General features: G+C 42.8%; 2 protein-coding genes across 7 annotated transcripts in view; one reads left to right on the forward strand and one right to left on the reverse strand.

Moving 5' to 3' along the window:
• The first annotated feature begins 131 nt into the window (after positions 1-131).
• On the forward strand, positions 132-9,303 carry HIGD1C (HIG1 hypoxia inducible domain family member 1C). 2 transcript variants are annotated; one of them, XM_083428141.1, is made up of 5 exons: positions 132-208; positions 3,434-3,514; positions 5,668-5,770; positions 8,343-8,477; positions 9,079-9,303. In XM_083428141.1, the coding sequence occupies exons 3-5, from the start codon at positions 5,677-5,679 to the stop codon at positions 9,141-9,143; spliced, it is 294 nt and encodes a 97-aa protein (XP_083284267.1). In that variant the 5' UTR covers positions 132-208; positions 3,434-3,514; positions 5,668-5,676; the 3' UTR covers positions 9,144-9,303. The 2 variants fall into 2 exon arrangements, with proteins under 2 accessions (XP_083284267.1, XP_083284268.1); XM_083428142.1 differs by having other exon boundaries at positions 193-208; positions 3,437-3,514.
• A 1,326-nt stretch (positions 9,304-10,629) lies between these two features.
• Positions 10,630-27,424, reverse strand: part of SLC11A2 (solute carrier family 11 member 2) — a 70,964-nt gene continuing 54,169 nt past the window's right edge. For all 5 annotated transcript variants that reach the window (XM_083427578.1, XM_083427579.1, XM_083427581.1 and 2 more), the window contains 2 exons: positions 26,277-26,330; positions 10,630-13,271 (listed from right to left, as the gene is read on the reverse strand). In XM_083427578.1, the coding sequence (XP_083283704.1) occupies positions 13,194-13,271; positions 26,277-26,330 (132 nt within the window). In that variant the 3' untranslated portion in view covers positions 10,630-13,193. The remainder of the gene's footprint in view (positions 13,272-26,276; positions 26,331-27,424) is intronic.

The following is a 27,424-nucleotide window of genomic DNA, read 5'->3' on the forward strand; positions in this document are numbered from 1 at the left end:
AGAACATCCGGGCCTTTCCTCTCTCGCGGCGTTTAACCGCCGCCCGAAGCCACCCACGCAGCAAACCCCCTTTCCCGATTGGTGGCTTGGGCGTGACGTCACGAACGGGGGGTGCGGGAGAGAGGGAGCAAGTTCGTAACGCCCGCGGCTCCACCGCGGCCCTGCCCTCTGCTCCGTCCCAGCGCAACTTGGTTTCTCCTCTCGGCAGGTCGGCCTAAGCTGCAGAGGATGATGGGAAACCGAGGGATGTGCCAGGCCGTCGTACTCTCGCGCGCTCTCTCTCTCACACGCACGCGCAGACCTAGGCGGGGAATTGGGCGGGATTTGTTTTCTGCTTTCTGAGGAGAGAAGATGTGAGGGGAGGAGGAAAGAAGGATGACGGGCTCAGATTATTATCATTATTTTTTATTATTTCCCCAGGTTGCTAGGAAATAATGATATAATAATGATGTGTGGTAACAATTCTAAAAAAATAGTAATATCAGCATCATTAAAAAACATTTAAGAAAACAAGCAACAGAAGACTGGGAAGATTAGATACTTAAGAGACCAAAAGTGGAATATCTGGAGAGTATAAGTGAGGGCCAAATAACGCTAGAGGGACTTAAAAAAGCACTGTGAAACGCGAGAGGTATTGTTTAAAGGGAATAGGAAAAGAAAGATTTAAATAATGACAATACAAATATAAGAAATGCGTAAACTAATAATGACTACGAAAGGTTTACGGAAAAACTGAAGTCCAGAAAAGAAAGATTTTGTGAAAATTTGGATGTGAAATTATTGTATGATTTGTTTTTGTTGTAAATTAATAAAAATTATTATAAAAGAAAAAAGAAAACAAGCAACAGAAACACGCCATTGCTGAGGGCAACTTCTATCTAGGACTTCCCAGCTACGACGCAAATATGCCCAATATACAATTCCCGTTGCAATGCCATCATTAGCTCACGTGATGCTTTTAAGTTGGAAAAAATCGCTCTTTTAAGGATTTAGCCTCAGAAATCGTTTACACCGTCAGGGCTCTGAGGCAATTGATTGGACAATAGGGCGTCTCTGAACATGCAAGGAGACATTCTCCCCCGTCGCCTCCAATGTATGGAGATTATGTGGCTAGAACTACTGTACCAGGTTACATGACCTGGTTTTCTTTAAGTGCAATTATGCAATCTTCCATTTTATAATAAATAATAAAATAAAAACACGAGATAGTATATTGGGCAGTATGCCCCTATAGGGCTTAGAAATCTGCTTTATATAAAGTCAGACCATGAGTCCTAGTTCAGTATTTTCTATGCTGAATGGGGTATGTGGTTCAGATAGGAGATGATGAGGGCTGAAGGAGGGGCTTTTTGCATGCAAAGTATGCACTCTGCCATTATTATTATTATTATTATTATTATTATTATTATTATATTTCTAACTGCCCTTCATCCAAAGATCACAGGGCGGTTTACAATATAAAAAACACAAAAATACGTAACATAGTAACCAACAAAAACACAGCACCCTTCCTGAGTGTTTAAAAGGCCATAGATCCTGTATTTTTTGCTCTATAAGACTCACTTTTTCCCTCCTAAAAAGTAAGGGGAAATGTGTGTGCGTCTTATGGAGTGAATGCAGGCTGCACAGCTATCCCAGAAGCCAGAACAGCAAGAAGGATTGCTGCTTTCACTGCGCAGTGATCCCTCTTGCTGTTCTGGCTTCTGAGATTCAGAATATTTTTTTCTTGTTTTCCTCCTCCAAAAACTAGGTGCGTCTTGTGGTCTGGTGCGTCTTATAGAGCGAAAAATACGGTAGTTTAATTAGCCAAAGACCTGGGAGAAGAGGAATGTTTTTGCTTGGTTGAGATGGGTAGCAACTATACAGAAACTGTTGTAAAATGAATGTAACACACCTGGTCCCTGAAAGCCAGAGAGCCCTCTTGTATCCCTCACCTGCTGGTGCAAATGCAGTTGTGGACAGGATTCAGTGTCTTTTAACAGTTGGACTCAGAAAATTTCAGCACCTGCCAAAATACTGACTTCGACAGGAGGTCTGTTCTATACTATGATGCTCTGGTTGTACTTGCCACCCATACCACAGTGCGCCAGGTTTTCTGGTAGGCAGAAGTTGCTATATGGAGATGCTGAGATGTGGAGTCAAGAATACACTACTCATTTCTGCATGAAACGTGGATGTAATAAAATAAAGAAGTAACTACTTGTAGGACCTGGTGTCAAAAATGGGAGCTACTGTATTTACATTCTACATATTGATAAAACAAAGAATTGGTGGAACTTGTTCTTCATTCTAATTACAGTGGTACCTCGGGTTACAGACGCTTCAGGTTACAATCGCTTCAGGTTACAGACTCCGCTAACCCAGAAATAGTACCTCAGGTTAAGAACTTTGCTTCAGGATGAGAACAGAAATCGTGCTCTGGTGGCGCAGCGGCAGTGGGAGGCCCCATTAGCTAAAGTAGTGCTTCAGGTTAAAAACAGTTTCAGGTTAAGAACGGACCTCCAGAACGAATTAAGTACTTAACCCGAGGTACCACTGTACTGTGTGGACACCTACACCAGGCAGAAATGGAGTGTAAACACGGGCTTTTTTTCTCAGCTGAGACAGGCAGATCCTATGCATGCTTACTCAAAAGGAATAAGCAAGTGGATGTTCTGAGATTAATATTGTTATGTTTGCATAATCGTTTACCCAAAGTAATCTACTGACTACTGATTCGGAATGTCTGTTCCTCAATAATCACAAGCTTGTCCTATGTGAATATTAACTAGATATGCTGGTCTTACAATATAGAAGACAGTAACTGTAAAGCGCTCACATACACTGGATCTTATTTGCTGATCAGATTGTAGGATCTATAAAAGTAACAGCATGCTGTACAGTCAACAAAGGAAGAAAAGAAGGTGGCATTTTATAATTGTAATCTTTACAGGCAGAGTGTTAAGCATGTGAAATTAGGGGAAATTTCCGTAGTATGCAATAAAAGTTGATAAAATACATCACTACCCCAATTCCAGGTGTTTCGACAGTTGTTTTTAAATTACAAATATCATTGATTTAGCAAAGAACAATTCGCTTGGGGAATAATAAAAAGACTATGTAGTCTTTAAAGGCTTCCATGTTGCTTCAGTTGGAAACGGTTCCAATATAATGCAGGCTCTTGGGAATCTTAGAAACTACTGATGTTTTCCCCCATAGTAGAATTATACCCAGAAATGATTTGATGAAATGTTATGGCCTACTTCATGCATAAAGAGAACTTCTACTCATTAAACCAATGACAGTAGATATTTTCTGCCCTTGTGCCTGCTTCCAGGAGCAATTATGATAACAAAGCTTACAGAACCTGGGAGAAGAACCGTATTAGAACGGAGTTTTACCAGATGTTGCCTTCAAACGATCTATAATTGTATTTGTCTCTCATTACCGACAGCAGCCTCAGCCCGCCATAGAAAGATCCTCTTTCTTTTTGAGATCACAGAGTAGATGGACAGTTAATGCATCAGCAGCAAAGGTAACTCAACAACTTGAATTCTTGCTTATTTTCCGTATTTCTAACAAAAATCAAGATAGATGGCTTTATCTCAGATAAACTATTGGCATTAGTTAAAAATATGGGAGGTCCTCATAGAGCACCCAGTTTAACTGGATCCTATTTGTACAATGGATTCATTTTTAAAATGATATGAAGGCTTCACTACTGAAGTACCGTATTTTTTGCTCTATAAGACTCACTTTTTCCCTCCTAAAAAGTAAGGGGAAATGTTTGTGCGTCTTATGGAGCGAATGCCGGCCGCGCAGCTATCCCAGAAGCCAGAACAGCAAGAGGGATTGCTGCTTTCACTGCGCAGCGATCCCTCTTGCTGTTCTGGCTTCTGAGATTCAGAATATTTTTTTTCTTGTTTTCCTCCTCCAAAAACTAGGTGCGTCTTGTGGTCTGGTGCAACTTATGGAGCGAAAAATACGGTATTTTATCTTCATGTAGGTATGAAATACATTTTATATATACTCTCTCCAGATTTTGGATGAGACCGAAAGACTGCAAACAACTTCAGAGAAGGGCGATAGGATTTAATTTGGAAAAATGAAACAATTTTTTAAGGAACCCAGTGTGCTGTGTTTAGATTATGGAAGCTAAAAGATTGTGGGATTTTAGCAGGCGGGAAAAGGTTTCTGAGATTCAGTTGCTCTTGAATCTTGCAGAAAAGCAAGAGCAAAGAACTAAAGTTATATGACTTCACTCTTGAGAACCAAGGATCATAGTAAGGGTTGTTTAATTTGCAAAGCTGCTATTTGTAGATCAATTATGTTGGGTAGCCTTTACACTGAGATTAGGCATCTAGTTGAAATGAAAATTGTATTCTATGCCTTTGTATGGTTATGCAGAGGGTTGCATATAACACTATACCATGTATATGAAACTATTAGCTAGTGGATTAAGAAAGTCAGAGGAGTGTTGTGTTCAGAGACTAAGAGCAGATTCAAATCCCTGCTGAGTGATAAGGCTAAGTGGGTGACCATTGTCCAGGAACTCTCTCTTAGCCTGATCTACTTCATAGGATGATTTTGAGCTACCCTGAGCTACTTGGGAGAAGCATAGCATAAACATGTAATAAAAAGAACAGCTAAACTACAGTCATTGTTTATGACACTGCTAAAATATTATGCATTGTGCTATAGATCAACTGGCTTTCATTTTTAAGAAAAATAAGAGCCAGTTTGGAGATAGGAAAAGTGGCTGCTGATGGAAAAAACATATACTGTTTTTTTTGTTTTGTTTTTTAATAATCTTTATTAGGTTAAATTACTCACATATACACAAAAATTTACACCCATATTGCAGAAAGAAATGTTTTTCTCCCTTTTCCTTTCCCTTTCCCCCTTTTCCCCCCTTTCTCTTTAAAACATACTGCTGTTGATGAGAATTTTTTCCCTACAACACTCCAAATGTTCCACAAAATGGTACCAATATTTAACCATCAGTGTTGTACAGGTTGCAGAGTTATTCTGCAGAAATATACATCCAATAAGACCTACATAAAAAAGTAACTGACAGGTTATTTAGTTCACCCATATAAGAGAGGCACAGAAGAAAAGAGGAAAAGGGGAGAAATCATAAAAGGGTTTATTATCAGGTTATTACTAAAAGAACACGTGGCTAACTTTCATCCTAAACCTTATCATTCCAGTACTGGATGTACAAGCTCAATTTCTGCATGAATAAATCATTTTATTGTTGAACCTCTTTAGTTCTTACAATATTGGTGGGTTTGACCATATAAGCCAGGTCCCCGAATCATTAAGAACCAATCCTCAACAGATAGCATGAATGAATGGGCCATATGACCTCATGTGACCTCCTAAGGCCTCATCCTGCATGGTAACTCAAAAACACACCGCTCACATATAGGTTCATTGTCTAAGAACCGTCCAGTAATAAAATAGCACCAGGGAGCCAGCACAGGTCAGGGAGCGTGGAGAGAAGGAGCTTGGTTGGCCTACGGAATGAAATACTACTAGAGTATAAATTTTTTTTTATTTGAAATAAAATGCACCACAGCCAGTCCTTCAGTGTGCTTCCTTTCAGCTGCCATAACCAGAACATCTCTAATCAGTAATGCTTTCCCAAGAAATGTTCTATTTCCCTGCACTTATTTTTGTATTCAGACGTGAGAAATGTCTCCTGATGAGTCCTGGTCGCCAGCTGAAGATGACAGCCAAGCATCAAAACTAGCAAGGAAATCCAGAGATGCCCCCTTTGTTCCCATAGGTGAGTTGAACCCTTCAGCACTTTCGAGTCCATGTGGTACAGTGGGTAGAGTGTTTGGACTTGCTGCGGAGAGACCTGTCAGAGTTTGAATCCCCGCTCAGCAGTCTGTCTCCCTGGGTACAAACTCAGCCTAATTTACCTTGCAGCCTTGTTGTGAGGGTAAAGGTCAAGGGACCCCTGACCATTAGGTCCAGTCATGGCCGACTCTGGGGTTGCGGCGCTCATCTCGCTTTATTGGCCAAGGGAACCGGCGTACAGCTTCCAGGTCATGTGGCCAGCATGACTAAGCCGCTTCTGGCAAATCAGAGTAGCGCATGGAAACGCCGTTCACCTTCCTGCCGGAGTGGTACCTATTTATCTACTTGCACTTTGAGGTGCTTTTGAACTGCTAGGTTGGCAGGAGCAGGGACCGAGCAATGGGAGCTCGCCCTGTCATGGGGATTTGAACCACCGACCTTCTGATTGGCAAGTCCTAGGCTCTGTGGTTTAACCCACAGTGCCATCCGCGTCCCGTTGTAAGGGTATATACACCCTAATGTATGCCATCTGCAGCTCTTTAGAATAAGGGTGGGAAATAACCGCTCCGGCAGGAAGGTAAACGGTGTTTCCGTGTGCTGCTCTGGTTTGCCAGAAGCGGCTTAGTCATGCTGGCCACATGACCCGGAAGCTGTCTGTGAACAAACACCGGCTCCCTTGGCCAGTAAAGCGAGATGAGCGCTTCAACCCTAGAGTCGTCCATGACTGGACTTAACGGTCAAGGGTCCCTTTACCTTTTATAACTCTGACAACTCAATAAATTGGTGGTGGTGGTCAGTCTCTGGGTTATGGCTTCAGATGCTATTGTGCCAATAATAACGATATAGCTAAGAGGGATATGGAGATAGTCACTCCAGTCAGTGACTAAATTCCATCTGCTATATCTGTTTCCTATATCTGTTGAGTTGCTAACTCTTGCTCTGTTTTGCTGCATTGTTTTTTATTATATTACTGCTTTTTGCAGTTTGATGTGAATGTGGGATACCCCCCTCTGTGTTTGCATAAATAGTTTTCTTCTAGTTTTGCTGTATGTTATGTACAGCTTAGTCTGCTTTGCTGGAGCAGAAGAAGAGTTCATTTTCAAGAACAGAGTGGTGCAGGTAGAATGCCATAGGAATGTCCAGGCTTGTGTGTGAGGCAGTGTGTGTTCAGAGTCATATTTATATGGCTCTCTGCTGCCTTGGTGACCATCCATAAGGTGGCACACCTCAGATTGGAAACTGGAGAACTGAGTGGTCTTCAAGAATATAGAAGTTGGATGCTCCTGGTATAAGAAACAGGCAGGAAACACATTGTGGCTCCATATTCCGTGCCATAGACTTAATACCATCCTTTTTAAAAAGTCTGTATTTTAAACAGACAAGTGAATGACATTCCTTTTTTTGCTAGTAGGATTTCCTTTTAAAAATGTGCCCACATTGAGAGAGGGAAGCATAAGCCTTGCAAACTGTCACAGTTTCACCCATCAACCTTCATTAGTCTTCCTTCCCATTTATCAGCTCCAGCTGAACTGCATCAGACCAGGTGCCTTTCCAGAATTTAAAGTGATTTGTACATGCAATGCCCACGAACACAGGCTAATTTGTATGCACTGTTGCCAATTAAGCTGGCTGCAAGGACAGTGCTTGCCTCCCGCAGACCAGGTTTGCAGTTAAAAGATAAAAAAGAAATGTCATTATATTGAATTTACGCATCAAACACTAAGAAACAAAAAGAAAAAGTACATCACCTGACAAATCTCCCAAAACCAAACTGTTCAGGAGATAAAGCTTAACACATCTGGATGTCACTTCAGAGCAATATTTTTTATTATTATTTTGGATTCAGGGAAGAGTTGTTATGGTTACAGTGAATGGACCTGGGAATCGAAATCCTAGCCTTCACCCCAGAAAATGAAACATCCTGTTGGAACAAAATGAGCTGTCACTTACCAATCATTGCTTTAAACAACATTTTGATTCAGAAGGGGGTCTGTTTTTAAAATGTGTACACAACATGGTTTATTTACCACATCTGCACCCAATTCTTGGTCCAAGGAGCTGAGGGTGCCATACATGGGCTTCATATTCACAACCTTTCAAGCTGGGTAGGAGGAGAACTAGTGACTTAACTCACTTAGCTTACAGGGACATGAACCCAGCAGTGGGTTGAGCACTCTATCAGTTCATCAGGGAGGAACCCAGGAAAGCAAACGGGCGATGCAAAATGACTATGCGTGTAGGAAGGGTATACCTCCTCTTTTGGCTCCTTGAGACGGTCCATTGCATCATCATCATTTTTTTAAAAAAAGTATTAAAACCCAATATGGTGACAACCACTGCTTTAGATGCTTTTAAGGGAGAGATTCCTGCATGAATAGGAATTGTTGAGACAATGGGCGGGGCTGCTGGCTTCATGTCCTGCTTATATCCTCCCCAAAGGCATCTGGCTGGTCTCTGTTAGGAAGAGAATGTTGAATTACATGGAGCCTTAACCTGATCCAGCAAGGCAATGTTGGTGCTCAGTGCTGAACTACACTCTTCTCTTTAATATCCAGGTCTGGCAGGCTGCTTTGCTGTAGTAGGCTATGGGCTTTACAAGCTGAAACACAGAGGAAGCCAAAAAATGTCAGTCCACCTCATCCACATGAGAGTTGCAGCCCAAAGCTTTGTTGTAGGTGCAATAACAGTAGGTAAGACAACATGTTGTTGTGATCAGTGCCGTTTTGTTAAGTAATCTCCCCGCTGTCCAGTTTAGCTTCTGAGGCCATCTCTCTCTTCTCTCCCCCCCCCCAAAAAACCCCACACCAAGCCAAGAGTCAGAGGTTCCCCACCACACCCACCTGTCAATCAGCTGGTAGGTGAGGTTCAATCCTGCTGGGTGCTGCTTTTCTAGTGTGTTTCCTGCAGGGAATGTGCTAGGAAAGCAGAACTCTTCCCCCTCGCCCCCATTGGGCACAGACACCCATCTATTAATCACCTGATTGCCATCATGGTGTCAGATGATTGACAGATGGGTCGGCCCACTCGCCTGTCAACATTGACCGATGGGGTGAGTAAAGATCTGGCTCATGGGGCCAAAAACGTTCCCCAGCAGCCTGTAGTGAGTAAACAGGCAGCCCTGTAGTTTTTGATTTAAAGCCCTAAGCTTTTGTCGTTGAGTCATCACCAGGCAACAGATCCATTTACCTGTGCTAGGACAGCAAACGTGATCTTATTTCTGTTCAATACAGCAGTTGCTGGATGATATTAAAGCAGCCATTGCTAACTAATATATCTGCTTTCTTTTGTTAGGAGTTTTATATTCCATGTATACAGATTACATGAAGCGTTCGGGCACCAGTGGACCGAACAAATGATCATCATCATCAAAGCAAAGAGGAAGAGCAAAGCATTTGATTCAGTATTGTTTTATAAAAACTTGTATGTATAATTTTAGAATGTATTCCAAGTATGCCGCCAGGATTCCCACTGCCACACTCCCCATTTATTAAAGCAGCTTCTATATGCTGAAGGCAAGGTCTGCATTGGGCATCCAGATCTGCGTCAATTTTGCAGCTTTTTCCTGGTTTGAGTTGAACATTCGCTCTCAAGTTTCAGAGTTGTCCAGTTTTTAGAAACACCAACAGCTAAGCCCCCTAGGGGAGTCTTAACGTGGCTAATGTCTGGGCATAGGAAGCTGCGTGATACAGAGTCAGACCGCTGGTTTGCCTTCCCAGCCTCTACTCTGGCAGCTGCTCTCTAAGGCATCGGCCAGTGGACTCCCTCCTACCCGAGTTCTTTCTGATAATGTCTGGAACTGAGTTTGCAATTTCACGTACACCATGCATGCGGCTTTGCCATTGAGTTGAGAGGCCTTCCAACATCCATGTCAGTGCACCCACAAAAACAACAACACCAGAATAAAGCCTGCCACACATTTTTAGGATATACAGTGGTACCCCGCAAGACGAATGCCTCGCAAGATGGAAAACCCGCTAGACGAAAGGGTTTTCCGTTTTTCAATGCGCTTCGCAGGACGAATTTCCCTATGGGCTTGCTTTGCAAGACGAAAATGTCTTGTGAGTCTTGAGATTTTTTTTCGCTCCCCACCCCCTTTTTCTAAGCCGCTAAACCGCTAATAGCCTTTTAGCAGCTAATCCGCTAATCCCTTAAACCTTTAATAGCCGCTAAATAAAAAACCGCTAATGGCGCTAATCCGCTAATAGGGTTGCTTCGCAAGACGAAAAAACCGCTAGACGAAGAGACTCGCGGAACAAATTAATTTCGTCTTGCGAGGCACCACTGTACACATGAACACGTGAAGCATAAATGAGGCAAATATTTGTTGGCAAACGTTATCACACACATACACATTTCAGGTAGCTGGGATCATCCATAGCTTCTTGTCAAATGCACTTGTAATGGCAAACCCAAACAACCTCAGTGCAGTTAAATGCAAGCTGGGCTCATTCAGACCACCCCAATTACCCTGGAATGAGTTCTTTCACTCGGAGAGGTTTGATCATCTGAATCATCTTGCCAAGTGATAAAAGGGATTCTACTGCTCATCAGCTGATAAGGTGTGGCAAAATGTGTAGCAGGAAGTGTGATAAAATGGTCACCTATTTGGGCTCAGTGGTTTTTCCATATTGCCTATGATAGCATTTTGTATAAATTAGGCCTTGCTCATTTTTTTCCCTTCCAAAGTAGCAACATTCCTTAAGCAGCCTCAACAGAATTATTTTACTTCTACTTCCCCCCGCTGTAATGATTCCTGCAGCAGTGTGTCTTTGCGTTCTAAGTCAGAAGACAAAGAAAGGCTGATGAAATCAGATAACAAGATTAGAAACCAGAAAGGTAGTGTATAGTTGACATATTTATTTGAAAACCTGGACCTCTGTTGAAACAAATAAAGATCAGTACATTTAATATAAATTAGTGCCAAATATAAAACAAGAATACCAAGTATACTTCTGAATTCCTCTTGCTTAGGAAGCACAAGTAGTGAAAATACTGTTGTACTCAAGTCCTACTTGTGGCTTCCCATAGGCATCTGGCTGAGAATAGGATGCTGAACTAGATGGGCCTTTGACCTGATCCAGCAGGGCTTGTCTTGAAACCTGAATGGGTTTTGTAACAGAGCACAGATTGCATATATACCATTCAGCAGAAACTGGCCTTGTCTTGTAACACAGCTGCAGATCTTTAGTGCATCCTGAGTGGAAGATACATGTGACCTTTTTTAGAAAAGAGGGGCTGCCCTGGAAGCCTTCTCACCATGTTTGGTTCAAACATATCTACCAGTATTTTGGCCAAGTTGAGTGGGACACACTTGTGCCCAAGTTTGTGCGTGCGAATGTGGCATGTTTTTTGATGCACACAAATCATCCAATTTAAGGTAGGAAGCAAAGCAACACCTGATTCTATGCATGCTTACTCAGAATCAAGCCCCGCTTGAGTTGAATGCGGCTTACTAGCAAGTTGATTGTGCACAGAACTCAAGCCTCAGGCTGTCCGCAATAAGTTACAGAATGGGTGACTCTCCTTATGCAATGAAGAAATGCAATTTGTAGAGCAAAAGAGCTATTAGTATGTTGGTGTCTGTGCTGTTTCAAGTGCAATGGCAGTACCAAGTTGTCTCGCATCACAGAGATCATTCAGACAACTCTTAATACATGTGGCCAACTTTGCAAACTAGAACAGCTGCAAACTTGATTAAATACTGGCATTTTCTGCAGATACTGCATGTACATGGCCATATGTGTCTGTTTCTGTGAGCACGAGGGCTAGAAACTTGGGGAAAGTTTCAGGGATAAAACTTAAGCAACAGGTAGGTACCATCTTCTGTTCATACAATGAACAACTCTACTCAAATATCGAGGATTGGCTGAAACCTTGACAGAGCACCGCAAGGCCTAAACTAAATTTGCATCACTTCTATATTGGCTTTGGATTACAATGTAAGCTGCGATTGAATGTGTTGTTAAATTAACTGGGTAAAATGTCACACTAATACAGGAAAAAAGGACCCTTACTTTGCTGTAAATTGAGAACACACATTTACCAGCAGCAGAGTAAATGACACAAGCTGCAACTCTTTATGAAACTGTTATTTCAAGTTTTACCTAATAAATCAGACGTGACATATTAAGCACAAAGTATGTGCAGTGTGAGTTAAAGGAGTCAGCTGATGTGAGATTTTGCCAGCCATGTCATTTTAACAACTCTGTACCAAATTGAGCAGTAGTCAAAAGGAAAGGAAGGGGCTCTTGTTACGCCGTATGGCACCCTGTACGATGATGGTGCTGTAAAAAATATATAAAAATATTAATAGGGTCAGCAGAAGAAGCAGGAGTTTCAGGCTAGAGTTCTTTTGCTTCTCGAAAAAAGAAAAGAAAGCTGTTATACTTGAATCTCATGGACTTAGCCTTGCAATCACAGCTCTGCGCATAGAACAAGTTTCCTCAGCCACGAGGAAAATTCATTTATGTTAGTTTCCTAATCTGATAGCAAGAAGGACCATGGGGATACCATGGGATGCACTCTGTGTCGAACAAAAACCCAAATTCTCCATCTGGAATAGTGAACCTGCTGGATTTCATTTGGATAGTATTGAGGATGAAATGCCAAGAAGGATATATCTCAACTTTCAGAAAAGACGCTTGTCAGTTTTCCAGAAATTGAGGGGTGTGGTGTGTGATCATTTCTCCCTTAGACAGGAAAGAGTGATTTGCATGAAGCGGAAATCAAATCACCAGTACCTTTACTGTAGTTATGTATGTCAAGTATGGGCCAGTGTCAAATACCTGTAAAGCAAGTAAAGGGCTTTCAAAAGTGAAAATGACAGACAAGAGAGGGGTATGGAACTCTCCGTCTGCTATTGCTAGACCCTGCCTCCAAATAAACAAGTTTGCCATTTCTCCCAATTTGAGGCCAGAAATGAAATCCAACTAGGAGTAAAACGCTGGGGGTACGGGGAGAGGTAGCTGGGTAGAGGGGGAGGCCAGCGGTTGAATGAAGAGTTCAGCACCCACCTCCCGCTAATTGCTTTTCAAATTTTAGTACCCACACCCCCAGTATTTTGAAGATGTTCGGTGGCGGCCCAAATTTCAAGATATGTGCCTGTCCATCACTATTACATACAATCTCAGCTTCACAATGATTTAACCCAAGCTCTCTGTCAGTCCTTTTGTAACTTTTCTAGGTGACCTTAGGCACAGCTTCTAAAGAAGTCTATTTTCCAGTGTACCAGACGATCCTTAATAGCATACAGTAATTCCTTTCCCCTTGTGCTTTTCTCTCGAAGTTGCAAATTATTGGATGTTTGCAGTAACATATCAGAACCAATCAAACTTGGCTTAGGGCAGCATAGGAGGGCTCTATGTTCTTTGTCTTTAAAGTCACACCCTTACTAGTTCGGAGGGGATTCATCTAATTGAGGCTTGGTCGGCGTCAATGTTGTTGAGGAGGAAGAGTTCTGGATGGCCAGTGAGTCCCAGGTGATACTAGAGAAGGAAGAAAAGGAGGTGGCAGTTAGGAATACTGTCTAGGAGAAATGAAAACATAGCTGAAATCAGGTATGATCAGATCTCCGAAGGTTTTCCAAGTGGGAGTCCACACTCTAAAGAGCTTCAGCCATTTCTTATAATAATAACAATAACAATAAAACAACAACAACAACAACAATAATAATAATAAAGTAGTGCCTCGCAAGACAAAAAGAATCCGTTCCGCGAGTCTCTTCGTCTTGCGGTTTTTTCGTCTTGCGAAGCAAGCCCATTAGCAGATTAGCGCTATTAGCGGCTATTAAAGGCTTAAGGGATTAGCGGATTAGCTGCTAAAAGGCTATTAGCGGCTATTAAAGGCTTAAGGGATTAGCGGATTAGCTGCTAAAAGGCTATTAGCAGCTTAGATCAGCTGATAAGCGGCTTAGATCAGCTGATAAGCGGCTTAGCGATCAGCTGTTAAGCGGCTTAGCGAACAGCTGTTAAGCGGCTTAGGGGCTTGGGAAAAAGGGGGGGAGGGGAAAAAAACCCCAGGAATCGCAAGGCATTTTCGTCTTGCGAAGCAAGCCCATAGCAAATTCGTCCTGCGAAGCACCTCCAAAACGGAAAACCCTTTCGTCTAGCGGGTTTTCCGTCTTGCGAGGCATTCATCTTGCGGGGCACCACTGTAATTTATTATTTATACCCCGCCCATCTGGCTGGGTTTTCCCAGCCACTCTGGGCGGCTTCCAAAAGAATATTAAAATACTGTGATACATCAAACATTAAAAGCTTCCCTAAACAGGGCTGCCTTCAGATGTCTTCTAAAAGTCTGGTAGTTGTTGTTCTCTTTGACATCTGGTGGGAGGGCGTTCCACAGGGAGGGCGCCACTACCGAGAAGGCCCTCTGCCTGGTTCCCTGTAACTTGGCCTCTCGCAGTGAGGGAACCGCCAGAAGGCCCTCGGAGCTGGACCTCAGTGTCCGGGTAGAACAATGGGGGTGGAGACGCTCCTTCAGGTATACTGGACCGAAGCCGTTTAGGGCTTTAAAGGTCAGCACCAACACTTTGAATTGTGCTCGGAAACGTACTGGGAGCCAATGTAGGTCTTTCAAGACCGGTGTTATATGGTCTCGGCGGCCACTCCCAGTCACCAGTCTGGCTGCTGCATTCTGGATTAGTTGTAGTTTCCGAGTCACCTTCAAAGGTAGCCCCATGTAGAGCGCATTGCAGTAGTCCAAGCGGGAGATAACCAGAGCATGCACCACTCTGGCGAGACAGTCCGCGGGCAGATAGGGTCTCAGCCTACGTACCAGATGGAGCTGGTACACAGCTGCCCTGGACACGGATTTAACCTGTGCCTCCATGGACAGCTGTGAGTCCAAAATGACTCCCAGGCTGCGCACCTGGTCCTTCAGGGGCACAGTTACCCCATTCAGGACCAGGGAATCCTCCACACCTGCCCGCCTCCTGTCCCCCAGAAACAGTACTTCTGTCTTGTCAGGATTCAATCTCAATCTGTTTGCCGCCATCCATCCTCCAACCGCCTCCAGACACTCACACAGGTGTCTGTTAGGGCATTTGTTAGGAAAGTTGCTGGCTTGTGGGTGGGGAACCTGCTAGTTGGAGCCGAAGGGATTTAGCAGTCAAAACATCTGGATGCACCCAGTCTCCCTACCCCATGGCAGCTCCTTTCCCCACACTTCATTATTTCAGGAGGCCAGCGAACCCATTCCCAGGAGCCCTTCCTTAAATAAATTAAACCAAAATTCCAGAAGTGTAGCCATGATTGAGAGACCCACCACCACCATTAGCACTGTCAAGGCTTGTTAAAAGCTAACAGATCTATTGTGTTGCAAGTAGGTCACAGCTCACCCGATGTGCGAGCGCCTGAGTGGGTAGGTATATATATATTCCCTGAATACAGAATACAGAAGGGAGTGGGGAAGTGGTTTACTAAGTGAAGCCAAAAAGTCGAGCCAAGCAAGAGGCAGCAGTTGGGTATGTCACACAACTGTGCAGATCGCAAAGGAATAGTGCATGAAGTTAATTCAAGAACCAGTCAAATGAACAAAAGACCCGATCACAGCACTCTGGATCAGTGACCCCAGGTGAAGATCAGGGATGGCAAGATTTAACGTGTAAATGCACACTTAAAGAGTTCCAATCTCTATTACAATTTATTTAGGCAGAGGGCCTTCTCGGTAGTGGCGCCCGCCCTGTGGAAAGCCTTCCCATCAGATGTCAAAGAAATAAACAACTATCTGACTTTCAGAAGATATCTGAAGGCAACCCTGTTTAGGGAAGTTTTTGATGTTTGATGTTTTATCCTGGTTTTAATATTCTGTTGGGAGCCGCCCAGAATGGAGTATATCCGGAGTATGACGACCTTTCCGATCTGCTACAGAATGCTCTGAGGGATAAGACTGACACCCCCACCCCTCCATATTGGTTTCAGAGTCTGATTAGCATCCATTTATTCTCTTGAGCAGAAACTGACTTGTTTGGCCTATATTTATGGCAGGTGATGCCGTTAGTTCACCTTAGAAGATATGTCGATGAATGGACCCTTGATAACAGAGCTGATGTTGTTTGATTGCAAAACAGACTTGCTCCAGTACATATGGAGGCTGTTGGGTTCGTTGCAGGGTTTGTATCTCTGTTTCATGGCTTATGATTGCTAGTAAGCGGCTTCCATAAGTTGTGGGGTTGTTTCTAAGCAGGGGCAAGTCTTCAGCCCAAGGCCAATGAGTAGGGAGGATAATTATCTGCGTTGATGAGATACTGGAGAGATTATAGCTGAGAGCTGAAGGTAACAAGAGAATTTCTATTGCTGTGTTCTGTAGCAAGTGACTCATTGGGAAACTACCCAACTTTACAGAGTGGTTTCCTCACTTTGTTAAACAAATATTGTAGTTTTTAAAAGGATGCCTGATGCAACTGTTTGGGGTAATTGTTTGTCCTTGCCCAAAAGATTGGGAGCAGATGTGACTATACCGTAATCTTAGGTAAAGGTAAAGGGACCCCTGACCGTTAAGTCCAGTTTCGGATGACTCTGGGGTTGCGGCGCTCATCTCGCTTTAGTGGCTGAGGGAGCCGCCGTTTGTCCGCAGACAGCTTCTGGGTCATGTGACGAGCATGACTAAGACACTTCTGGCAAACCAGAGCAGCACACGGAAACACCGTTTACCTTCCCGCCAGTGTGGTACCTATTTATCTACTTGCACTTCAAACTGCTAGGTTGGCAGGAGCTGGGACCGAGCAACGGGGGCTCACCCCGTCACGGCGATTTGAACCGCCGACCTTCCGATCGGCAACCCCTAGGCTCTGTGGTTTAGACCACAGCTCTACCCGCGTCCCACCATAATCTTAGCTGTATACAGTTGCGTGGGGGATGCACTCTGGATAGTAGCTGCAAGTAGGTGTGGTTTTCAGTTGCTTTATGGGATATGGTGCAGTTTATATGGATGAAATCATGTTACATGGAGTGGCTCAAATTTAGAGTAATAGGATGTTGTTACTGATAAAAGATCTGGTTGGATTTCTCAAGAGCTCTCCGTCTCACGAGTCTCAACGCTGAAGACGTCATTAAAGTACCACCACTTGAGAAGAGGCATGTAGTGATTGGAGAAAGCAATGTTCGAAGCCAGCCATTGTGTTTCTTCATACCACTGATGCATATCCCATTACATTAGTACCTCGGGTTGCAGACGCTTCAGGTTACAGACTCCGCCAACCCTGAAATAGTATCCCAGGTTAAGAATTTTGCTTCAGGATGAGAACAGAAAGTGCATGGCGGCGGCACAAGCGGGAGGCCCCATTAGCTAAAGTGGTGTTTCAGGTTAAGAACAGTTTCAGGTTAAGAACGGACCTCTGGACCGAATTAAGTACTTAACCCAAGGTACCACTGTACCAGGGACTGTTAGCTGGGCATCATTATACCCATACTAACCGGATCTTTGAGCATCTGAATGTACCATATTTTTCGCTCTATAAGACGCACCAGACCACAAGACGCACCTAGTATTTGGAGGAGGAAAACAAGAAAAAAAATATTCTGAATCTCAGAAGCCAGAACAGCAAGAGGGATCGCTGCGCAGTGAAAGCAGCAATCCCTCTTCCTGTTCTGGCTTCTGTGATAGCTGCGCAGCCTGCATTCGCTCCATAAGACGAGCAAACATTTCCCCTTACTTTTTAGGAGGGAAAAAGTGAGTCTTATAGAGCAAAAAATACGGTATGTTGTGCAGGTGAGGGATCTGCGTGTGACAATCCTACTGCTATCTCTTCCATCGCTTGGCCTTCTGGCATCACTTTGTATTAAAAGAACTCCTCAGCCCCTTCTCTTTGTCCTTAGAGTATACTTATCCTCTTTGCTAATCTCACAGAGTAGGGATTGGCTCATGAAAGCTCATAAAAAAGGTAAAGGTACCCCTGCCCGTACGGGCTAGTCTTGACAGACTCTAGGGTTGTGCGCCCATCTCACTCAAGAGGCCGGGGGCCAGCGCTGTCCGAAGACACTTCCGGGTCACGTGGCCAGCGTGACAAGCTGCATCTGGCGAGCCAGAGCAGCACACGGAAACGCTGTTTACCTTCCCGCTAGTAAACGGTCCCTATTTATCTACTTGCACCCGAGAGTGCTTTCGAACTGCTAGGTTGGCAGGCGCTGGGACCCAACAATGGGAGCGCACCCCGCCGCGGGGATTCGAACCGCCGACCTTTCGATCGGCAAGCCCTAGGCGCTGAGGCTTTAACCCACAGCGCCACCCGCGTCCCATGAAAGCTCATACTGCACTACAATTCTTTAAGGTAACGCCAAACCCTTTGTTGTTTTAATGTCACTGACCCTTCTGTGCCCCCATGTCAGCATCAGAATGGTAGTCCCCCTTTTCCCTTCCCTATGTTACACTCAGAGACCCTTTCTTCTCAGTTTATTCAGAGAGGATGTGTTTAAGGACGACAACAATTTGGAGGAGTGAACAGTTGGTGCTTATACTTTGGTCCTCTTTGCTTTTCCTTTCCCTGGGTGATGATTACACCAACTCAGCGAGCGGTATGGGATGAGTTGTGTTTCCTCACATATTTCAATGGAAGATCTCTGGGATGCATTTCCTCTGGGGCACGTGTCTCTGCTCTCTCCAGTGAAGAAATAGGAAGTTCTTTGGGGGGCAGGCTGGCTAGATCAGGACAGAACATGTTTCATGGGGTCTTTAGAATCATGGAACTGAACTGGGGTCTCGAGATGTAATATTTCAGCCAGTTATAGATCCAATAGTGCCACAAAAAGCTAAACAACCCTCCCTACCACAATCTTACTAATTTCTTACATGGCATCACCTGTGTGCTGGAAAAATATAGAGCTGTATTTTGGGCGTGCATGGGGTAAGTTCCATTGCATGAGTAGAATGGCAGCACTGGGCGAAGTATTGGAAGACACAAGATCTACCCACCCGGGAAGAATGGCAGATGAAGTTGATGGACTATATGGAACTGGCGGAAATGACTGGCAGAATCCGAGACCAGGGAGAAGAGTCGGTGGAAGAAGACTGGAAAAAGTTTAAAGACTATTTACAGAAATACTGTAAAATTAATGAATGTTAAAAGAATGTTGGAATGAAGTTATATGGCTTTAGTAGAAATGTTATAAGAATTTAAGTACAAATAGATTAATAGAATATTAAAGGGAAAAATAAGGTTAGAATGTGTTAGGATAATTATAGGATAGAAAACAGAGGAAGATGGAAAGGAATTGCTGAAACAATTGATAGAAGTGGAATACAAAAAGGGAGGTGTGAGGAGGTCGGTGAAATAAGTGAATGAAAGATAAGATATTGAAATTGTTTGAGGTGTTTTAAACTGTTCTTGTTTGGTTTTGTTAGTTTAATGTGTTAGTGATATGTAGTGTTTTTGTATTGTATTTCATTGTTCTTTTTTGTTTTGTTTTGTTTTGTAGTGTTTAAATTGTTGGAAAAGTAATAAATATTATTTTCAAAAAAAAATAGAATGGCAGCACTGGATACAACCCATATGTTTCTGAAGGTAGATGCTGTAGTGTAGGGAGTCAAAAGGAGCCTACATGTGGCAGAATAGTTGTGCACTTCTAAGGCGACTATGTTCATACGTGGTACATATAACTGCCTAGATGGAAGCAGTATCGCTAGGAATTCCACGTGGCATCAGGCGGTTCCTGCTAACTGGAAGTTGTGCAGTTTCAGTGAAAGTTGACATTGTGATTTGCTGCTGGAGCCACAACAATAACGACTGAAACCTTGTTAGCATATCTTCTAGAAAATACGTTTGGATCTTGGTGGCTCTATGTTGTATCTTGAGATGTGTGAATTTCCTGGTTCAGCTGATCCCATCTCGGCTTAGTAAGGTCAGTTATGAATGAATCTCTTGCATTCATATGAACATGCAGCCTCTTCTGGCAAGCCACTATTAGACAGCAAGTCCAATATACTATTATTTCCCATTTTAATCAAATTGGGAAAGTATCGTTGCCAGCTTCATAAGGAGTCAGGGAATTAAAGCAACTTCAAATAGTGGCTGAAAATGCTGGCTTGCTCCAGAGCTAGTAATCACAGTTTCTCAGGCTGGATGAAACGGGAAACTCTAGCTGATTAGAAATTTCATGGATCACACAAAGGGGCTTTGTGAACAGGCAAAAGGCTTGGCCATATCTCAGCTTAGTAAGCAGAGATGTGATTGTCTAAAGATTGCCTTTGGGTTCATTTTGGCTTCCTGACTTTAATGATACTGAAAAAGACGCATGTGCATTATTTACATGTCTTAAATACATGTATTGTATTTTTATGTTGTGAACCACCCTGAGATCTAAGGATACAAATTTAATAATCATGAAGGGCAACTGGTATCTTCTGTAACAGGCATCCCCAAACTCGGCCCTCTAGATGTTTTTTGGGAGTACAATTCCCATCATCCCTGACCACTGGTCCTGTTAGCTAGGGATGATGGGAGTTGTAGTCCCAAAACAGCTGGCAGGCCGAGTTTGGGGGTGCCTGTTTTGTAAGTGGCACAAAAAACAATCCAGGCAATTGTTCTGGTTTTTACTCATGATGTTTTGTACCTAACTTGCCAAAACTACACAAGATTGATAAAGTGTCACTAATTTGATTTTGAAGTCCACTGACTTTTAAAAGCCATTTCACGCTAATACACGCTGTAAAAATCTCTGCAAATTCTGCTAATCCCATTAAGACTTTGAGAATAGTTTAAACCGTTTATATAGAGGTATGAATCAAAAAGATAGGATGACCAACAGTTTCCAACAGACTGAAACTTACCGTATAGCGTCTCAAGAGTTAACATAAAAATTTATTGCTTGTAGGACATTTAAACTGCAAGTTTCTTAGCGAAGTAAAATTACTTACACCTTCCACTTCCCTTAAAGCTGGTAAGGAGAGCTTGTAATAAAAGGGGAAAAGATAAACATTTCTATCGCATGTCAGAGTTGAATCTGTTTTATCCAGAAGCTTTAATCTGCAGGTAATGTTGGCCCACAGAGCGCTAGAAGGGATTTTGCCAACTCAGCAGTACTCATTTGAAGGCTGCTCCACTGACCACGGATCAGTTGACATTTGATTTGTTGTGTTAAAAGGAAACTGCTACTAGATATATTTTTAATAGTTAATTTGCACTGTGGATTGTGACATACACAGATGATGCAGGAAACACCAACAGAAATAAATGATCTAAAATATAGAAATTGTGAGCAGAGGACTCGACCAGGCCTTAATCTGACCCAGAATGCCCCCTCTCCTTTGTTAATAAGCTGCTTTCGATTCATATAACTATGAAACCTGGGAAAATGACGCATGTTTTATGAACTACAGCAGTGTCTCTGCAGAGCAGTTCTTGGCGTTTTTTTGGGGGGGGGGTCACGGAACCCTTTGAGAACAGACCCCATTCCCATAACTTTCCCATAACAGATCAGCTGGTTTTCAAAAATGTATTTGACCTATCCTTCCCAGATTTGCCGACAACAGCTATTAGCCAGGAAAGCTAGTAAAGGGACCCCTGACCATAAGGTCCAGTCGTGACCGACTCTGGGGTTGCGGCGCTCATCTCGCTTTATTGGCCGAGGGAGCCGGCGTACAGCTTCCGGGTCATGTGGCAAGCAGGACTAAGCCACTTCTGGTAAACCAGAGCAGCGCACAGAAACGCCGTTTACCTTCCCGCCGGAGTGGTACCTATTTATCTACTTGCACTTTGACGTGCTTTCAAACTGCTAGGTTGGCAGCAGCAGGGACCGAGCGACGGGAGCTCACCCCGTTGCGGGGATTCGAACCGCCGACCTTCTTCTCGGCAAGTCCTAGGCTCTGGGGTTTAACCCACAGCGCCACCCGCGTCCCAACCAGGAAAGCTACATGGAACTTAAAACCTGATCTGGTTAGGAAATAGTTATGCTATTCAGGTTTAGTTATAGCCATCATTCCTGGCCACTGCCATTATTTCTTGCAGGCAGCCAAGAGGATTGTTCCTACCGTCAGCTCCTCAATGGCTTGCCAGTTTGAATCTTTACCTCCCCAAAGCGGCAAACTGAACATCGCCTTGTGCCAGAATCACCGATTGCAGCCTACAATGGCAATGCAAAGCATCACAAAGGTTTTGATGTCTGCATGGATCTCGATGCAAGACAGCAGGGTATTCCATTCAACAGCAGGGTGTGCTTTGCAGATGTGGGTGCAGAATACTTCAATGCTCAAATGAATTGGGGGACAGGGGCAGGAAGAGAGTCCACTGCCCACATTCCACATCTGGGCGCATTTTACAAATAATAATAATCATTGTGTGCTTGATATGTCAAATAATACCCAAATAAGACAAACTTCGTGAGGTTAATTTAAGCAGAAAAGAAAGACACCCAAGTTGGAAAATGTTCCATTCTTTTAATTTAAATTATCATTTATACAGACTGATTTATACTAGAAAAAATAGACATTTGTTTCATAGATTTTACAACCCAAACTGTGTAGCACAGATGCTTTACGACTGCTACATAGCTACGATTTTCAGAATCTTGTACCATGTTCAAAACGGTGTCAGGCAGAAACTGACATCCCAAGAGGCAGGCCTGTCTATCTTTCTTCTGAGAATTTACAATGTTAAAGTGCACCGAAGAAAAAATTACAGCTGCTGAAGGCCGCTGGCCATTTATTAACCATGCAACTCCCCAATAGCGTAAACTATTCTGCTACTGAAAAACCTGGAAAGCAATTTGCCCATGGACTGTACAAAGCATTTCAAGTAATTCTGCAAAGTCCACATAGAAAATGCCAGACGCACTCTCTGAGTTTGCAAAACAGAACTGTTAAAATGATGCCTGCTTCTGAGCTGGGGAAATGTTCACCAAGTTTATTGAAATACAGCAAAAACAAGCAGTCAGATAAGTTAAGCTAGTACAAATAAAACCAGGAGACTTGAGATGGTCAGATAAAATAGCAATTCAAAATTTAGCAGCTTTGTTGCAGCAAAAAGGAATGATCAGAGCCCCTCTGTAGTGAATGAAGATACAACAGCAGCACGGCCCAGTAGGAACCACACCTCACAAGTGTATGACCCCTGTATTTCAGAGGTCCTTCTCTACTGCAGGCAAGGACGTCTTTTCTTAAGGAAAACTACACATACCAAACACCAACCGGCCTTGAGTGCAGCCTTTCCCCATCCCATGCTGGTAGAGGATTCTGGGAGTTGTAGTCCAAAAGTATTGGAGTCTATCAGGCTATGTTAGTGTTGAGTGGGGAAAAGCTAGGTACCCTCTTGGCATCATGCCATGCCTATGATGCAATGTATTTTTGTCACCTTTATGGCACTACATACAGTTGTAGGCAGAAGGAAAGATTCTAGCCAACTTGAAAGTCTCAAAACAAATGCAATGTCACCTTCTCTTAAGCAAAAGATCCTCACAGCTGCCATTAATTTTTCCCCACAAGTGCACATGAGACAAAAATGTATTGTCTAGTTCTTGAGCAGAACTGGATGCTCCCACACTAACTGAAAATAGTTTAATTGTATTTTTCTCTACATTTGAAATTTAGGTGCACCTTGAAGCAGCAATAGAAAGTCCATCCGTCCATATCCCCATCGTATGTGGGCCAGTAGGCTATTATAGCCTTGGATTAATGCTCAAGCACAGAACAAAGCATCCATTAGGCTGACCAGTTTTAAAAAGATTTGAGCATGTTTAACTATGCCCTGGAATGCAACCTTTGACATTTGTCAAAAACAGGGCATAGGTTAACGGTGATATAAAGTTATTATTCAACCCGTTAAGTCTTATCAATACCCAGGGAGCAAAACGATAATGGTCACGTTAAAAATGGTACAGAAAAATTGGAGGATGAATCCTGAAGACACTCAGACAGTCTGGCTTCCGGTGACGATTGGAAAAATTAGGGCATTTCAAGTCAAGATGTATCGTTAGTGTTTTTAAAAGAGAAACACACATGAAGGATTGTGTGAGAATGTCAAATGTCTTTGTGGGGTGGGGACATTGGTCAAGTTATAACCCTTTTGCTAGGTGTTTCAGTTCTGATTCCTACCTTCTAGTGATTATGGGTTCAAGCCAAGTTGGTGGTTAGCCTCACAATACGTGCAAGAAAAGTATTAAAATTGGAATCCATCCAATTTTGTTTTTGGAGCTGAAACACGGCTGATGAAGTTGATGCAACAAAGCTAACTTAGCCCAAATTCTAGTCCAGAGAAATCAGTATACTTATCAGTTTCACAAGATAAGGGTAACATTTGAGACCAGTGACAATATTTGCAAGCAAGTCTTGCTTGAGGCAAATTTCAAGGACTTCCTCAGGTTCGTCTTTTAAGAACAGAAGTATATTTGGGAATCTAAATGTTTACCATTTCCCAAATGAAATAGAATATGGAGGTAGTGGAATTGTCTCTGAATTTCTGTGGGGCTCGTTTCACAATGTGCTACTATGTTCTGTATTGGGCCTTTTCAGACCACGCTGCAACCTTAGCAAGTCCCTCTGAATTCTATTTAACAGATGGCAGACACATGCATCTCTGAACGATATTCCAGGAGGAATATATGAAACATATTCCATGAGGTAAAAACCATTCATCATTATACCCAGGACCCTACGCATAGCTCAGTGATGCAATTATTAATGCTATTAATACTATAATTAGTCCTTTCTTAGTATCTATCTCAATGTTGTAATGCCAAAAGGGGAGTATTTTGCAATCCTACCCTGAAGACTGTTAAAAGGAAATGAAGCAACAAAAAGAAATACAGAAAAACCATTTAAGATGACGGAAGGAGTAACTGGAATAATTACACCAGCTTAACTATGTTTTGTTTTTTAAAATATGTTTGTGATAGTATGTGTAGTAGGAGACTCCTGGCTATAAAGAGGATTCAAGTATTCACACTTAAGTATTTTCCTCCAACGGATGCCAAAACCTTCATTTTAACCCTAACATTCCTGACACAAAGAGTTACAGGAAATATGGACATCACTTCACTGTATTAATAACAATTAGTCACAAAACAAACAGTAAAAACTTGTAAACATTGAATGCAAAATTATTTCCCCATTGCTGACCACCAGAATTGCACACTAAGCAAGTTAATTAACACTTTTTAAGGTACGGGCCCAGTTTTAATTTTTAGCAGTTGTTCTTTTGTTTAAGAAAAAGCTAATAGTTGAGAGTTCTCTAACGGAGAACTCCAGTGGAGACAGGAAAGGGAGAAATCTATACAAAAATTGTGGATTTCCTCTCTTTAACTGTGATCTAGCTTTTACACTGAAGAGTACCAAGAAAGCCATTTGGGGGGAATTTGGGACAGTTGTTTAAGAGAAATAAAATTCCAGAGCACATGATACATGTGCCTGTCTCTTGAGCCGGATAGCAAGCCGTTCCTCTAGTGAAGACCAACAATTAAATGACCAGGCCAAGCGCTCATTGCTTCTCAGTCAAAATGTGCAGCCACAACCATTTGTGTCATTTTTTTGGACAGTAGTCCTGCAAAAGATGATACTCTGGCCATCTGGCAGGCACTAGTACTTTCACTAGTACTGTACTTTCAGAAGTGGCTTGCACTCCTTCCAAAATAAGTTCTCAGCTTGGCAAGGCTCTCTTTGATAAAGGATTCAGAAACAGCCTCAGCATCACTAACTTACGCCTGCCTTTAATCGTTATCAGAAGCAGCGGTCAGCCAACATTAATCAACTGGACAGGAGACTGATTCGCTTGCCAGCTTCTACATTTAGCAGAATTCACGGACAATACTTTAATCAAACTGCACTATTTTGGGTTCCAGATGGAGGGCTTGAACGCTCAACTGTGGGGACGCTGCCTGCCTGCAGAAAGCCAGCTTCACAGGAAAAAAGATTCAGCATAATGCTTCTCATGCTATTTCCCAACATGCAGGGAGATTCTCCCCTGCTTCCTGCCCATGGGAATTTACTTGCATCCTGAAGCATGGTCCAGAATAAAGATGCATTCCTTAGCACTGAATAATGTTAGCCTTTACCTTGCATTCCAGCTGCCGACACTAGCAAGACTCATTAGGGTCTATTCTATTCAAGTGCAATCACGTCATTTAATTTTACGCCTTTAAAACACGGGTTTTTTAAAGACACGATTGCCATTAATTGAATGAATCCCAGTTAGAATGTAGTATTAGTCCCTTGGTTAAAGTCGAAAGCATTTTAGTGTTTCCATTCTCACACTGAGAATCTAATGCTACAATGGAAGCAATGAGAATTTTTGTTTGTTTGTTCTATCGAGTGTGATTGTAGGGGGACAGCAAGGAAAAGAACCCGAGTGTTTCTCAATATGTACAAGCACAATTATTGTTTTTTAACACCATTAACCACAATCTTAACTTTGTGCAAAAGCGCACATACATTTGGATATGTTCACAGAGTAAACCATAGAAACACACTGGCCCTGATGGCTCCCTGTTGCGTACAGACAGACCCAGTATTTAATTAATTGGAGACGAAGCCGGCTCTTCAATAAGCAACGTTCTCGTGACTCTTACCGTGCGACCACAGGCCAGGAAGGAGGCTCCGAGAGCTATTAGGCACAGCCAAGTCTGGAGGAAGGGGGAGAAGGAGAATCCCAAATCAATTGTAGGTTTACTTAAAAAGACAGTCCCACCACAAAGTATTTTAGCCACTACAAAGAAAACAGTGCTCTGTTCCCATGTGATCATAGGTCTCAGGACTATTAATTTCACTGGGAGAGTAGGACCATTGAAATAAATGGACCTGAATTATATCTATTAATTTGAAATGGTCTGCTCTGAGTAGGACCAGTCTTGGATATACCCCAGAGTGGGTCATTTCATTTATTGAATTTATATACCGCCCTATACCCGGAAAGGGACATGGGTGGCACTGTGGGTTATTAAATGTGCATCACTGCAAGTCAGAAGAATACTTCAGAAGAACAACAACAAACAATTCCTTTTAACATGATGCACATATGCGCCAGGGCCAGCAGCTCCTTAGAAGAGGTTGTGCGCTCTCTTATAAGCTAGAAGAAATGCTTTTGCTAAAGTGGTGCCTATGTTCAGAGCCACTAAGAGGCTGAACTAGGCTCAGAAAGCAACGACTGTAAGCTTTCATATATATTTTTTTGTTTTAAGTCTCTAGCCCCTTTAGAGTGAAAGTTATGAAGCAAAATGTGCAGGCAATATGCTATGGAGAAATTCAGAGTTTCACTCTGGAGAAGGCATTTCAAAACATAGCTTCAAAATGACATAAAGGGCAGATTTATGTTGTTTAAAGGGGGCCAAATTCCCCCTGCCATCTGGTACGTGAGAGGGGATTGTGTAGGACGACATTCAAAAGGTATGGGTATGCATCCACCCTTGCTTTAAATATGTAAAATAAGAGTGAAGACAGGTTGCTCTCTGTCAGCCCATAACATTTGCAAAAGGACACAGAGAAAAGCAGACCATCCCTGAGCCCAAGTATTTTAGGCTGTTGACTCGGGGAAACTGAGTAGGAAAAGGTGCAAGTGAAAGGAGGAATTGTATTTACAAGGGTAATAGTAGTAGTAATAATACCCCACCCATCTGGCTGGGTTTCCCCAGCCAATCTGGGCAGCTCCCAACAGAATAACAAAACATCAAACATTAAAAACTTCCCTAAACAGAGCTGCCTTCAGATGTCTTCTAAAAGT

Source organism: Podarcis tiliguerta (assembly GCF_965153285.1).
Source record: "Podarcis tiliguerta genome assembly, chromosome: 2".
Lineage (NCBI taxonomy): Eukaryota > Metazoa > Chordata > Lepidosauria > Squamata > Lacertidae > Podarcis > Podarcis tiliguerta.

Bases quoted from the DNA above. Each gene is read 5' to 3' on its own strand.
- HIGD1C (XM_083428141.1), top strand. From the start codon at position 5,677: ATGTCTCCTGATGAGTCCTGGTCGCCAGCTGAAGATGACAGCCAAGCA. The intron at 5,771-8,342 runs GTGAGTTGAACC...TTTAATATCCAG, and splicing joins TGCCCCCTTTGTTCCCATAG to GTCTGGCAGGCTGCTTTGCT. The intron at 8,478-9,078 runs GTAAGACAACAT...TTCTTTTGTTAG, and splicing joins TGTAGGTGCAATAACAGTAG to GAGTTTTATATTCCATGTAT.